At 43.5% G+C, this 16,071-nt stretch overlaps 1 protein-coding gene across 1 annotated transcript in view; it reads right to left on the minus strand.

The window, feature by feature from the left end:
* TNFAIP2 (TNF alpha induced protein 2) overlaps positions 1-5,540 on the minus strand; it is a 41,691-nt gene extending 36,151 nt beyond the window's left edge. Inside the window, exon 1 of the mRNA XM_056545493.1 lies at positions 5,496-5,540. Coding sequence (XP_056401468.1) covers positions 5,496-5,511 — 16 coding nt within the window. The 5' untranslated portion in view covers positions 5,512-5,540. The remainder of the gene's footprint in view (positions 1-5,495) is intronic.
* Positions 5,541-16,071: the final 10,531 nt, after the last annotated feature.

Raw genomic sequence — 16,071 nt, forward strand, 5'->3', positions numbered from 1 at the left:
CCGCCGTACTCGCTGCCTTCCGCGATCACTGTGTACAGCTTTCTATCTTCTCACTTGAATCACAGTGATCGCGGAAGACAGTGAGTATGGCGGACCCCCGTTCTACAAAAACACTCCAACAAAAAGGTGATTTAATGTCTCATGTCAGCATTACAACGTTTCAACTCCTCCTGGAGCCATTTTCAAGCATATATATATATATATTTGATGTCATGACATGCCCCCTCAATGCATGTCTATGGGAGGGGGCGTGACGTAGTCACGCCCCCTCCCATAGACTTGCATTGAGGGGGCATGGTCGTGACATTACAAGCAGGGTGCAACCGTGGCGTCACGAGCCTCCGGCACTGCACCCGACGCTCTAAACGAATGCCAGGTACAGCAGGGAGATTGCGGAGGTCCCCAACAGCGGGACCACCACGATCAGACATCTTATCCCCTATCCTTTGAATAGGGGATAAGATGTCTAGGGGCGGCGTACCCCTTTAACCCTCAACAGTGCAGCACTTCCCCCACCTTACCTTCTCCAACTTTAAAACATCTCTTAAGAGTACGTTCACACGGCGGAATTTCTATGCGGAATCCTGCAAAGGAATTCCGCTGGAAATGACGCCATTATCTCCTGTTTATTGATTTTAATTGGGATTCCGTGGTTAATTTAGCTCACTAGTCTGAATACCTCTCAAAGGAAGGGGGCGTGGCCTCACTGTGCAGGTCTCCGCCCCCTCCCTCAGTATGCTGTCTGCTCACATCTCCCCTAGCATTAGCAGAACTACAACTCCCAGCTTGTCCTCACTGACACAAGCTGACAGGGGGAGGATTTTTCCTCCAGGTGTGAGACCTGCACTCACAGCTGTCAATCAAGGAAGTGTGTCCATGACATAGGTGATGACTCATGGACACAGCAGGACTAGTATGTGTCCAAGCAGGCAGGGGGGGCAGTTAGTTGACTGGCTTCTTCTGTATGAAATACTGAACATTTTCTAATAAAAGCCATTGCAAAACTTATTGGTTATACATGCTTTACAACATATTGAAAGTTTTTGTATCTGACAGTGCCCATTTAATCACTTAATTGCCCATAAATGCGGCTGAAAGCCGGTCTCCCCATATATCACCAAAAGTTTGACAGGTGTCATTCCCTTTCAGTCTTCTATTGCGTGAGAACAACTTCTCTAAATCTAGAGATCAACACGGGACCTGAAAGCCGGGCAGAAAAGAAGGGGCACAGAAAAACGGATCCGCGCCTTTTTTTTTTTTTTTTTTTTTTTAAATCAAAGTCCTGTGATAGGTTGAAAAGAGGAAGAAGAAAACAGTCGGCCACAAAATGGATGGGGGCGGCCATGGGCATCACAAGCCAGTAATCATGAGTTACCCGAAAAAAAGAAGAGTGTATTTCCCAATCAGTGTGTCTCCAGCTGTTGCAAAACTACAACCCCCAGCATGCCCGGACAGCCAAAGGCTGTCCGGGCATGCTGGGAGTTGTAGTTTTGCAACAGCTGGAGGCCAGTTGGCTGGGAAACATTGGGGTAGAATAATAAAAAGAAACACTATGCAATCAAAGCTTTGATAATGGCATCCTGCCATCAATACCAGTATAATGTAGAGTGTTTGTCATCCAGAGTAATGAATTCTTGTAATGTAAATATAGAGCACTGTGTCATTTGAACAAACTTGGCATAGATCAATAGTACAAGCACAAGTAAGAAACTTTGTACAGTATCTTATTAGACAAAAAATGCTTCTTTCTCCTGTTATCAAGCTTCTTTCCTCTCCCCCTCTCCTGTAAGATTGTTTTCCACTCTGAAAATCAGCTTAGATTTGCTCTGTGTCTGCAAGACAAGCAATACAAGTCTATGGAGGGGGTTAGGAGGGAGCTCAAGACAAGCAATACGAGTCTATGGAGGAAGGAAGAGGGAGCTCAATACAAGCAATACAAGTCTATGGAGGAGGGAAGAGGGAGCTCAATACAAGCAATACAAGTCTATGGAGGGGGGAAGAGGGAGCTCAATACAAGCAATACAAGTCTATGGAGGGGGGAAGAGGGAGCTCAATACAAGCAATACAAGTCTATGGAGGAGGGAAGAGGGAGCTCAAAACAAGCAATACAAGTCTATGGAGGAGGGAAGAGGGAGCTCAATACAAGCAATACAAGTCTATGGAGGAAGGAGGAGGAGTGAAGAGGGAGCTCAATACAAGCAATACAAGTCTATGGAGGGGGTAAGAGGGAGCTCAATACAAGCAATACAAGTCTATGGAGGGGGGAAGAGGGAGCTCAAGACAAGCAATAAAAGTCTATGGAGGAGGGAGGAGGAGGGAGCTCAAGACTAATGTTGAGCGCAAATATTAAAAATGCAAATTTTTACCGCGAATATTGGCACTACGCAATTTCGCGAATATTTAGAATATATATTTGTTATGATGAATATTTGTTATTTTTTTTCACAGTACACATCACAATGATGTGTACTGTGTAAATAAAAAGTGATCATCCCTCCCTGCTTCCAGCTTGTGGTCCAAAGAAGGCTCCAATATTATTTGCTGTGTGAGTTGGTGTGGAGCACGAATATTTCATATATGCGAATATTCGCAAATATCGGCACTTCCAAAGGACACTGATCCCTCCCTTCTTTTAGCTTGTGGGCCAATGGGAAGCATGCAAGTACAATTGTAAGAGGTTAGCAACATCCCTAGTAACCAATAGGAAAGTTGCCCACAGATAGTTGAAAGATATAATCGTGCATGCGCACTATACGAATTTCAATACGAATTTTGCATGGAAAAAAGCTCATCACTACTCTAGACAAGCAATACAAGTCTATGGAGGAGGGAGACCAAGACAAGCAATACAAGTCTATGGATGGGAGAGGCGAATCTCAGCCAGCGAGTTCTGGGAGAGCAGCAAATTATAGATGAAGCTTGCAGAGCAGAAATCTGCTGAAAAATGTCATATGCAAGGTAAATTTTGGCCAAAAATAATGCTGCTCCCCATGTACACACACAGCGCAGCTTATCCTTAAAAGTCACCTGAAATGACAGATACACTTTAACTAAACCTTGGGTAAAATCTAACATTTATCGGTAACACCCATCATATAAGTTAGCGCCATAAACAGTTATATACCAATGTACAAATATTAAAGGAAAAAATATATTTTATAGAATTAAGCTCAAATCAGACCTTCATCAGGATTGTTCCTTCACGTTTTCTTACAGATTTCCAAAAAACAAAGTAAGTTACTTTACATATAATAATTTCCCTTTTATCTCTCTTTAATACCCCTCTCGGTAAATGGAAGCAATTAATCTTAAAATATAGAGGCCCTATGCCTAATTAGCAATTTATTCAACCACTTCATATTCCGACGTGTTTCCCTTTTTAACATTTTTTTAGGGTTATCATAGGATAAGATAAGTAGGATAGGAGTAATAGATTAAAAAAAACTTAGAGTGCCAAAATGGCTCTAGAGGGCCAAAACATTGTCTCTGCACATAAAGATACAACAAACATTTTTTTTTTTTTTTTTTTTTACAATTCTTGGAGTGCTGCAGTTCTCTGTGTTTGGAACTGTAAATGTAGGACCACACGGACCAGGCCTTTATGTCCATCGGCACCCATTTGCCTGACCTCCATCTGGAAAGTGTGGCTGCCCCTTTTTGTTTGGAAATATGTACCTAGTTAGACATTTATTTGGCCACTTCTTGTCCCGACATGTTTTTTCCCTTCTTTTTCAAATCTTTGGTTCATCATGGGACAAGAGAATAGGTGTATTATAATTTAAAAAAAACCTCAGGGTGCCAAAATGGCTCTGGAGAGAGCCAAACTGTAGCCACTTCACATGTTGACACAATAAAAGTTTCGTGGATTTCCTGGAGTGCTGCGGTTCTCTCTTTATTTTTTTGCTTTGGTTTTATGTGTGACACATTTATCATACTATCAAGGGGGTAGATACATTTGGGGCACATAAGCAAAAAACAATAAATCACTTCAGAAGATCATTTTGTATGGTTCCCCCTCTCCTCTTTGACTTTTTTTGCAACTTTTTGAGCAACCTTTGCCCTCCAAAGGTAGTTTTGTAAGCCTGGCTTTGACTTGTGACTTTTTCGGAGGGGGTTTGAACCTTTTTCATAAATTCGTGATCACTGCAAAGTGAAAACTGAAAGTTGTTTAGGTAAGGCTGTTTGGTTCTTCCTTTGGTGCCCACAAAAGTCTTTAAAAAAAAAAAGTGTTTACACAACATTTTGTGCGCCCGGCATAAGTGAAATAAAAGCTGTAAATGCAATGATAAATCTCCACCTATGTATTTTTTCTATCATTTCTGTGATTTAGACCTCAATTGGCCAACAAAAACACAAAATAGAGTTGAGCAAACCTTTCGAATATTAGAAATGAGAAAAAAAATCGTCAATGTAGCGATGCCTTAATATGAGTAACTGCATGCAGCATCATGTGGCGTTGACAAAAGACCTCATATACAGAAATGTTTCAATAAAAGCCAGCTTATATTTCATTTCCATTGGTCGGATTAGTTCAACAACACCAGATTTTTAGACCGCCAAAGCCTTATTGAGAATTATAGCGGAAAGACAAGTATTTTGCTCTAAACATTCCTTTGGCGTTCTATGAATTCCACTGACACCATGTGTGTGGCCTCCTGACACCCTCAGCTATATCTATGGTACATTTCCTAAATAGAAAGAGCGCTGGGCGAGAACATGACGGAATGTGAGTCGTAATCGGCCACAAGATATATTTAGGGCCATGTAGTGTAGATTGAGAATGTATTTTCACACAATGGAATTTTTCTTATCAAATGTGGCTACGTGCAGGAGCGGTGGATGGGGCCGACCTGGTAAAGCCTCTTAAGGTAATAGCAGAATAGATTCTGTTACAGTAGGATGGGAATTCCAGGAAGGAAAAATTGTCTAAAAACAATCATTGTTAACCCCTTAAGGACTCATGTCGTTCTCATACGTCTTCATTTCAGAGTCCTTAAGGACTCATGACGTATGAGAACGTCATGAGCTTTCCCGGCCCCCCGCAGCCAGCTGGAGCAGAGCCGGTGCCCTATGCCTGCTGAAATCGTTCAGCAGGCCTCCCGGCATATCGCCCAGGGGGGGTCATGATGGCCCAGATCGCTGTATAATTCAGCCCAGCGATCTGCGGCGGATTCCGGGTCAATCGGGTCTCCAGTGACCCAGTGACCCGGAATTACTGGCTGATCGGGGCCGCCTCTGACGGGCCCGAACAGCCATAGCCAGCAGGGGTGAGGTGGCACTGGTGCCACCTCACGATCGCCCTTATTCGTCGGCCGGTTTACAGGCCGACCAATCAGGGCACCTGCTGCAGGTGTCACTCCCGCAACCCGCTCCGCCCCTCTTTCGGAGGACGTGAACGGGTGCGGGAAGTTGACCCCGGCAGCTGGGGACCCCGATCGCCGGCGTCAATGATGGGATCGGGGCCCCAGGAGCGGCGGCGACGACGAGGGACTGACCTGTGTGCGGCGGCATGGAGCAGCAGTTGGAGGTGATTGACAGCCTCCTGCTGTTGCTTAGCAACAGATCTCAGCATGCAAAAAGGGCATGCTGGGAGCTGTAGTAATGCAACAGCAGGAGGCAGACCACCACAACTCCCAGCATTCCCTTATGGACATGCTGGGACTTATAGTTTTGCAACAGCTGGAGGCACATTTTTTCTATGGAAAAGTGTACCTTCAGCTGTTGTATAACTACAACTCCCAGCTTGCACAATCAGCTAAAGTGCATGCTGGGAGTTGTAGTGGTGCATCTGCTGGTTGTATAACTACAACTCCCAGCATGCCCGTTGGCTTTCGGTGACTGCTGAGAGTTGTAGTTTTGCAACAGCTGAAGGCACACTGGTTGTGAAACACTGAGTTAAGTAGTAAATTAGTGTGTCTCCAGCTGTTGCAAAACTACAATCCCCAGCATCCCCAGCCAAAGTAGAATGCCTCCAGCTGTTTCAAAACTACAACTCCCAGCATGCACTGATAGACCGTAAATGCTGGGAGTTGTAGTTTTGCAACAGCTGGATGTCCCCCCCCCCTCCCCCCCCCCCCCCCGCCAATGTGAATGTACAGGGTACACTCAGCCGCAGCTCAAACTACCAGCGAGAAACTACTGTGAACCCCCGCCCGTGCGACTGTACCCTAAAAACACTACACTACACTACTATAACACACAATAAAAGAAAAAGTAAAAAACACTACATATACATATACCCCTACACAGCCCCCCTCCCCAATAAAAATGACAAACGTTTGGTACGCCACTGTTTCCAAAACGGAGCCTCCAGCTGTTGCAAAACAACTAGTCCCAGTATTGCCAGACAGCCACTGACTGTCCAAGGATGCTGGGAGATTTACAACAGCTGGAGGCACCCTGTTTGGGAATCACTGGTGTAGAATACCCCTATCTCCACCCCTATGCAAGTGCCTAATTTAGGCCTCAAATGCGCATGGCGCTCTCAATTTGGAGCCCTGTCGTATTTCAAGGCAACAGTTTAGGGTCACATATGGGGTATCGCCGTACTCGGGAGAAATTGTGTTACAAATTTTGGGGGGTATATCCTGCTATTACCCTTTTTAAAAATGTAAAATTTTTGGGAAACCAAGCATTTTAGGTAAAAAAAAAAAAATGTTTAACATATGCAAAAGTCGTGAAATACCTGTGGGGTATTAAGGTTCATATTACCCCTTGTTACGTTCCCCGAGGGGTCTAGTTTCCAAAATGGTATGCCATGTGTTTTTTTTTTGCTGTTCTGGCACCATAGGGGCTTCTTAAATGCGGCATGCCCCCAGAGCAAAATTTGCTTCCAAAACGCCAAATGTGACTCCTTCTCTTCTGAGACCTGTAGTGCGCCAGCAGAGCACTTTTCACCCCCATATGGGGTGTTTTCTGAATCGGGAGAAATTGGGCTTCAAATTTTTGGGGGTATTTTCTGCTATTACCCTTTTTAAAATGTAAGATTTTTGGGAAAACAAGCATTTTAGGAAAAAAATTTATTTATTTTTTACATATGTAAAAGTTTTGAAACACCTGTGGGGTATTAAGGTTCACTTTACCCCTTGTTACCTTCCCCGAGGGGTCTAGTTTCCAAAACAGTATGGGCTTCAAATTTTGGGGGGTATTTTCTGCTATTACCCTTTTAAAAAATGTAAAATTTTTAGGAAACCAAGCATTTTAGGTAAAAAATTTTATATATATATATATATATATATATATATATATATATATGCAAAAGTCGTGAATCACCTGTGGTGTGTTAAGGTTCACTTTACCCCTTGTTATGTTCCCCGAGGGGTCTAGTTTCCAAAATGGTATGCCATGTGTTTTTTTTTTTTTTGCTGTTCTGGCACCATAGGGGCTTCCTAAAGTGACATGCCCCCCAAAAATCATTTGTCGCTCCTTCCCTTCTGAGCCCTCTACTGCGCCCGCCGAACAATTAACATAGACATATGAGGTATTTGCTTACTCAAGAGAAATTGGGTTTCAAATACAAGTAAAAATGTTCTCCATTTAACCCCTTGAAAAATTCTAAAATTGGGTCTACAAGAACATGTGAGTGTAAAAAATGAAGATTTTGAATTTTCTCCTTCACTTTGCTGCTATTCCTGTAAAACACTTACTGAATGTCATTTTGAATACTTTGGGGGGTGCAGTTTTTATAATGGGGTCATTTATGGGGTATTTCTAATATGAAGACCCTTCAAATCTACTTCAAACCTGAACTGGTCCCTGAAAAATAGGGAGTTTGAACATTTTGTGAAAAATTTGAAAATTGCTTCTGAACTTTGAAGCCCTCTGGTGTCTTCCAAAAGTAAAAACTCATCAATTTTATGATGCAAACATAAAGTAGACATATTGTATATGTGAACCCAAAAAAAATTTTTTTTGAGTATCCATTTTCCTTACAAGCAGAGAGCTTCAAAGTTAGAAAAATGCAAAATTTTCATTTTTTTCATCAAATTTGGGGATTTTTCACCAAGAAAGGATGCAATTTCCTACAAAAATTTACCACTATGTTAAAGTAGAATATGTCACGAAAAAACAATCTCGGAATCAGAATGATAAGTAAAAGCATCCCAGAGTTATTAATGTTTAAAGTGACAGTGGTCAGAATTGCAAAAAACGGCCGAGTTCTTAAGGTGTAAAAGGGCTAAGTCCTTAAGGGGTTAAAGGGGTTATCCAGGAATAGAAAGACAGAGCTCATTTCTTTCAAAAACCACTTCCCATCTGTCTCCAGGTTGTGTGTGGTTCTGTAGCTCAGTGCCATTGAAGTGAATGGAGCCAAGTTGAAATACCACACACAACCTGGGGACAGACGTGGGGCTGTTTTTGAAAGAAACTAGCTCAGTTTTTCTATTCCTGGATAACACTTTTAAACCCACTGCATTATATAGAGTAGCCATGTTCTTTGAGAAGACTACCTCCCTAGATGGCTACCATTCATTATGCATAGTAGCCATGTTCTTTGAGAAAACCACCTCCCTAGAAGACTTTTTAACACAATTTTGGAAGTTCTTCTCAAAGAGGTTTCACTGTCAATGCCGGCTTTGTAGAGTAGAGTGTATAGGTCCTATTAACCATGGGTGTAGTTGAAGGTGCCATGGAATATGCCCGGGTACCAGTCTTTGCCAGGGTATTTAACAACAGGGAGGCAACAAACGAAATATTTATCTGGAAGAATAAAATGGAAAGGACCCAGGATCGGACTGACCTACTGGAAACTAAATGATCCTCCGGTGGGCCCGGACATAACCAAGAACCATGAAGATCCAGCAGAAGACAACCCCATATGGAGGTGGCTTTGGATTCACATTGGATCACAAATATTCCATTATATATTATTGTTGATCTATGCGCAGTGATATCAACAAAGATTGCAAATAATGCTACTAATATTGCATAAAGATGGAGGACCGACCCAAAATTACCTAGTCTGGTGGACCCAAGGAGCCTGAGTCCAGTGCTAACCAGACCAGAGGTCCCCAACCCAGTCCTCGAGGTCACCAACAGCCACGATTCAAATTTTTCCCTGTTCTATTCCAATGAAGAAACTAAAAAAAAAACAGAATGTTGGTGGTCCTAAAGGGGTACTCCGGTGGAAAACATTTTTTTTTTTTTCAAATCAACTGGTGCCTGAAAGTAAAACAGATTTGTAAGTTGCTTCTATTTAAAAATCTTAATCCTTCCAGTACTTATCAGCTGCTGGATGCTCCAGAGGAAGTTGTGTAGTTCTCTTCAGTTTGACCACAGTGCTCTCTGCTGACACCTCTGTCCATGTCAGGAACTGTCCAGAGTTGGAGCAAATCCCCATAGCAAACCTATCCTGCTCTGGACAGTTCCTGACTAGTGTTGCTCGCGAATATTCGCAATTCGAATATTATTCGCGAATATCGCATATTCGCGAATTCGCGAATTTCGCGAATATAGCGCTATATATTCGTAATTACGAATATTCTTTTTATTTTTTTTTTTTATTTTTTTTTTTCTTCACAGTACACATCACAGTGATCACCCCTCTCTGCTTCCAGCTTGTGTGGTGTAAAGAAGGCTGTAATACTACTGTGTGAGACTGGCGTGCGAACATTCGCATATGCGAACATTAGCATATGCTAATTTTCGCATATGCGAATTTCCACCCATGTTGATTTTCGCATGCGCATATTTTCGCATACGCGAAAATAAAACGGGGATATAACGAATATGCGAATATTCGCGAATAAATGACGAATATTCGTCCATATATTCGCGAATATTCGCGAATTCGAATATGGCCTATGCCGCTCAACACTATTCCTGACATGGACAGAGTTGGCAGCAGAGAGCACTGTGGTCAGACTGGAAAGAACTACACACCTTCTCTGGAGCATACAGCAGCTGATAAGTACTGGAAGGATTAAGATTTTTATATAGAAGTAATTTACAAATCAGTTTAACTTTCGGCCCCAGTGGATTTGAAATTAATTGTTTACCACCGGAGTTCCCCTTTAAGGTCTGGGTTGGGGACCTCTGCTCTACTGTACTATTCTATGCAGGAGGAGCAGACCTGGGTGTAACATTATAATGTATGTGAACCTGATCCCACGGTGAAGAATTACATATACTTTATAACTGTGCTCAGTCCCTTGTAGCATCTACTGCACATTATAAGGAGCTGACACCATAAACAAGGGAAGATCCCTCTATATTCCATGAGATCAGCACTTATATATGGCTGTGGGTTTCAGTCTACAGCAGCGGTCAGAACCCCACAGAGCAGACATGAGCCTGTAAGTGGAACAGATGGTAATGGACTTGGCCGCCTTATGACAAAGTATTTTTATGGAATTTCCAGACCCTCGGGGACGCACTGGGAATGGGATTATTATGTCATGCACAGAATTCTTTCATTGGGCTGTATGACCGCTGGGGGAAATCATGTTTGTTGTATATCAATATTTTAGCTACTTAAAGGTCCAGTCCATGTTTACTTCTGGAAGTTCATACTGATGGCAGAATATTGCATCGCTGGAGGCCCACAAGCCGGGAGGGGCAACAGGGTTTGTTAAAGGTTTTCTTTACTTGGCTTTAGGGCTGAAACCAACCATTATTGTCAAAGTCGATTAGTTGGAAAATTAATTCGATTAAAGGGATGAAAAAAAAACAGGGGATAGCACCTGAAGGGTTAACAGGGGGGGGGGGGAGAAGGGATAGCACCTGAAAGGTTAAGGGGGGAGGGGATAGCACCTAAATAGTTAACAGGGGGGGTAAAGAGAGTGGATAGCACCTGAAGGGTTAACAGGGGGAAAAGAAAGAGGATAGCACCTGAAGGGTTAACAGGGGGGAAAGAGAAGGGATAGCACCTGAAAGGTTAAGGGGGGGGAGGGGATAGCACCTGAATAGTTAACAGGGGGGGGGGGGAGAGGGGATAGCACCTGAAGGGTTAACAGGGGGGGGGGAGAGGGGATAGCACCTGAAGGGTTAACAGGGGGGGGGAGAGGGGATAGCACCTGAAGGGTTAACAGGGGGGGGGAGAGGGGATAGCACCTGAAGGGTTAAGGGGGGGGGGGTAAGAGAGAGGGGACAGCACCTGAAGGGAGACCCTGCCCTCTCCTGTGGATCCTGTGGATAAGGGGTGACCCCTTTGCAGTAAAATCTCAGAATACAGAACAAACCTAACATCTCAGATCCTCTTTGCTAACAGAGTTGGTTACTTCAATGTAAGTGCAGTTATTTAGCGGTGGTCAGGGGTGGCCTGGGATTCGGGCAATTTTTTGTGACTTTTCAAAAAGACCATGAATCCGGTGCCAAAAGCTGAGCCAGTGACACCACGTCTACTGTACGCACTGAACACGGTCCCTGGCGCACACTGCAGAAAGTGGCTCAATAAAGGCAGAGAATGCAGAGTCTCGGTCTACATTGCCATTTTGCGCTATGTTTCCAGGCGCACGTGCGTTAGTAAATGTTGAAGATCTCCGCTTGCTGTCGGTGACTCCAAACTAAGGACAAACACAAATATTATTCATTTTCCATCATGTAATTTATTATGTTATTTTTAGAATAAAATATACAGAAGAATTGGAAGGTTTTCCTGCCTAGAGAGATTCTCAGCGTTCACATTTACTTTCTGGCCACTTCATATTGTGAGAAGTTCAACAATGTTTGTTTAAGGCTGAAGGACGCTGAGACGGATTCCTGTAGAGGAGAATTCCCACCTCAGCACTATATATATATACACAGGATATATACAGTACATGGTTGTGTTACTTCTCCTGTTATTAATTGTATGGTCCTATCTACACTTGGACATATTGGTCTACAAAGTGCCATTGATCCCAGTTATGCCAGCCACAATGCCCCCATGTCACGCACAATTCCCTCAATGCTTCCTATAACAGCCACAATAGCCTCCCTGGCAGCTATAGTGCCATCCATGATGCCCAAAATGCCCTCAATGTCCCCACAAGGCCTTACATACCAGCCACAATGGTCTCAATTTCACCTATGTCAGCACTATTGCCTTCATAACAGCCATTATGCCAGTTGAAATACTCTCAATGCCACCTTGCCAGACACAATGCCCCTGTATTAGGCCCAATGCCCTCAATGTCCTCTATGTCAACCACAAGGCCCAGCTACAATGGTCTCAATTGACCTATGCCAGCAAAACATCTTTTACAACAGCCATTATGCCCTCCATATCAGTCTTAATACCCACAATGTCCAAGATGCCAGCCACAAGGCCCTCCATACCAGCCACAATGCTATCACTGGTTCTTACGCAAGCCCCTATGACAATTCTAGCACCCACAGTTACAGGCACAGGGTTCCCTATGGCAACGAGAAGGTCCTCCCTATCCGCGACAATACTCTCAGTTATGGACATTTATCAACGGGTTTAGTCAGGTTTTCTTTACTATAATTGTCGCAAAATTGTCGCAACTGCGACTACACGCTTTTTCGTGCGACATTTTGACTGGAAAGCGAGAAAAGCAAGTTTTCCTAAAATTTACTATGTAGTAATAATTTTAAAATGGACTACGGGTAGTCAGGTATTTATTAACTGCGACAGTCGCAACTGCGCAAAAAAAAGTCGCAACAGCGTTAAAAATTGACTAAATTTACTCCAGCTCAAACATGGAGCAGAAAAAGCTACTACCAAAGTAAAAAAGGAAAAATTGCTCACGTGAAAGAAAATTATCAACAGGCTGAAAGCAGTTGATAAATACGTCGCACATAAGCAAAACAAAAGTAAGGAAAAAACTACTAAAAAAAGGAATACATAAGCAAACATTGATAAATGTCCCTCAGTGTCCCTTATACTAGTCATATTGCTTTCATAAAAGCCAATATGCCCTCCATGCCAGCAACAATTTCCTCAGTGCCCCCTATGCTAGTCACAATGTGCCCATACCAGCCTATGTCAGAATGAATGTCCCCATGGTGCAGCCACCATGCCCCCTTTGTCGGCCTCAGTGCCCCCATGGCTTATTGTCCATGCCAAGTCCACCTCCTGCAGATAGGCTTCTCTCAAACATGTGGGCCAGGACATTCAGGGCACCTGACAAAAGGTCCAAGAAATGCGCCCCCCCCCCCCCCCCAGACCAGTGTCCTCATGTTGGTGATGTGCGTAGTTCTTGTGAACAGTGTTATTGGCGGCTCAATTCCAGAGGTCCATCTGGTGAAAAAGTGTCTCCTGCCAAAAATAGTGACTCTGACCTTCATGAAGACTTGGCCATCTAATTTTACATAGAGTCAGAGACAGTGATCTGTAAATATGGTCTCGTGCTAGGAATAGGAGAACTTGGTTTCCTCTACCCGGTGACATCTACCGCACAAAGTCTTCACCATACTACAATAAGGATGCCTTCTACTGACATGTGACCAGTTCTGACAAATTCATCTGAGGGCACTGTCCATCCACTACAGCCATGTCCAAAACTATCTTAATTTAATAATATGAATTATCCGAACCAGCCTGGAGAAAGATGTGAGAACAATCCGAACCAGCCTGAAGAAAGATATGAGAATAATCCGAACCAGCCTGAAGAAGGATATAGGAATGATCCGAACCAGCCTGGAGAAAGATATGAGAATAATCCGAACCAGCCTGAAGAAGGATATGAGAATAATCTGAACCAGCCTGAAGAAGGATATGAGAATAATCCGAACCAGCCTGAAGAAGGATATAGGAATGATCCGAACCAGTCTGGAGAAAGATATAGGAATGATCCGAACCAGTCTGGAGAAAGATATGAGAATAATCCGAACCAGCCTGAAGAAGGATATGAGAATAATCTGAACCAGCCTGAAGAAGGATATGAGAATAATCCGAACCAGCCTGAAGAAAGATATGGGAATAATCTGAACCAGTCTGGAGAAAGATATGGGAATAAGTCAAACCAGCCTGGAGAAAGATATGGGAATTATCCGAACCAGCCCAGAGAAAGATATGAGAATAATCCGAACCAGCCTGGAGAAGGATATGGGAATAATCCGAACCAGCCTGGAGAAGGATATGGAAATTATCCGAACCAGCCTGGATAAAAATATGGGAATAATCCGAACCAGCCCGGAGAAAGATATAGGAATGATCCAAACCAGCCTGGAGAAAGATATGAGAATAATCCGAACCAACCTGAAGAAGGATATGAGAATAATCTGAACCAGCCTGAAGAAGGATATGAGAATAATCCGAACCAGCCTGAAGAAGGATATAGGAATGATCCGAACCAGTCTGGAGAAAGATATAGGAATGATCCGAACCAGTCTGGAGAAAGATATGAGAATAATCCGAACCAGCCTGAAGAAGGATATGAGAATAATCTGAACCAGCCTGAAGAAGGATATGAGAATAATCCGAACCAGCCTGAAGAAAGATATGGGAATAATCTGAACCAGTCTGGAGAAAGATATGGGAATAAGTCAAACCAGCCTGGAGAAAGATATGGGAATTATCCGAACCAGCCCAGAGAAAGATATGAGAATAATCCGAACCAGCCTGGAGAAGGATATGGGAATAATCCGAACCAGCCTGGAGAAGGATATGGAAATTATCCGAACCAGCCTGGATAAAAATATGGGAATAATCCGAACCAGCCCGGAGAAAGATATAGGAATGATCCAAACCAGCCTGGAGAAAGATATGAGAATAATCCGAACCAACCTGGAGAAAGATATAGAATAATCCGAACCAACCTGGAGAAAGATATGAGAATAATCCGAACCAGCCTGGAGAAAGATATGGGAATTATACGAACCAGCCTGGATAAAAATATGGGAATAATCCGAACCAGCCTGGAGAAAGATATGAGAATAATCCGAACCAGCCTGGAGAAAGATGTGAGAATTATCCGAACCAGCCTGGAGAAAGATATGAGAATAATCCGAACCAGCCTGGAGAAAGATATGAGAATAATCCGAACCAGCCTGGAGAAAGATATGGGAATTATACGAACCAGCCTGGAGAAAGATATGGGAATGATCTGGGGTTACTTCAGGACATTCTCAAACCAAGAATAGAAAGACTGGTCAGAGCCACCAATGTAATGTTCTCAACGGTTCTTTGTTGGCCTTTAAATTGTTTGATGGGGTAAATGCAGTTTTTGTATATATTGTTGTATTTCATGTTCCCAGCAGTCTCTGTGCTCCTCGAGGATATGGGCTTCAGGGGCTGGCGGTATGTGGTAGAACCACCATGACCTGTTACAGTAGACTACAATGGTAAAAGTTGATGCTGATGTACTTGAGTGTATGGCGATGGTAGAACCTCACAGTAGGGGCAAACAAAAGTGTATATATGGAGGTGGCTTAGGGCCAAAGAAGTAGTCTTGAGCGCTTGAGGTGCCTGGAGAACCTATAACTGGTTTGTGTAATTGTTAGGCTTGGGCTTTTCCATTATATGGGTCCAGAGTGGGCTTGTCCATTATATGGGTCCAGAGTGGGCTTGTCCATTATATGGGTCCAGAGTGGTCTTGTCCATTATATGGGTCCAGAGTGGTCTTGTCCATTATATGGGTCCAGAGTGGTCTTGTCCATTATATGGGTCCAGAGTGGGCTTGTCCATTATATTGGTCCAGCCTGGGCTTGTCCATTATATGGTTCCAGAGTGGGCTTGTCCATTATATGGGTCCAGAGTGGGCTTGTCCATTATATGGGTCCAGAGTGTGCTTGTCCATTATATGGGTCCAGAGTGGGATTGTCCATTATATGGGTCCAGAGTGGGCTTGTCCATTATATGGGTCCAGAGTGGTCTTGTCCATTATATGGGTCCAGAGTGGTCTTGTCCATTATATGGGTCCAGAGTGGGCTTGTCCATTATATTGGTCCAGCCTGGGCTTGTCCATTATATCGTTCCAGAGTGGGCTTGTCCATTATATGGGTCCAGAGTGGGCTTGTCCATTATATGGGTCCAGAGTGTGCTTGTCCATTATATGGGTCCAGAGTGGTCTTGTCCATTATATGGGTCCAGAGTGGGCTTGTCCATTATATTGGTCCAGCCTGGGCTTGTCCATTATATCGTTCCAGAGTGGGCTTGTCCATTATATGGGTCCAGAGTGGGCTTGTCCA

The sequence above is a fragment of the Hyla sarda genome, chromosome 11 (assembly GCF_029499605.1).
Source record: "Hyla sarda isolate aHylSar1 chromosome 11, aHylSar1.hap1, whole genome shotgun sequence".
Lineage (NCBI taxonomy): Eukaryota > Metazoa > Chordata > Amphibia > Anura > Hylidae > Hyla > Hyla sarda.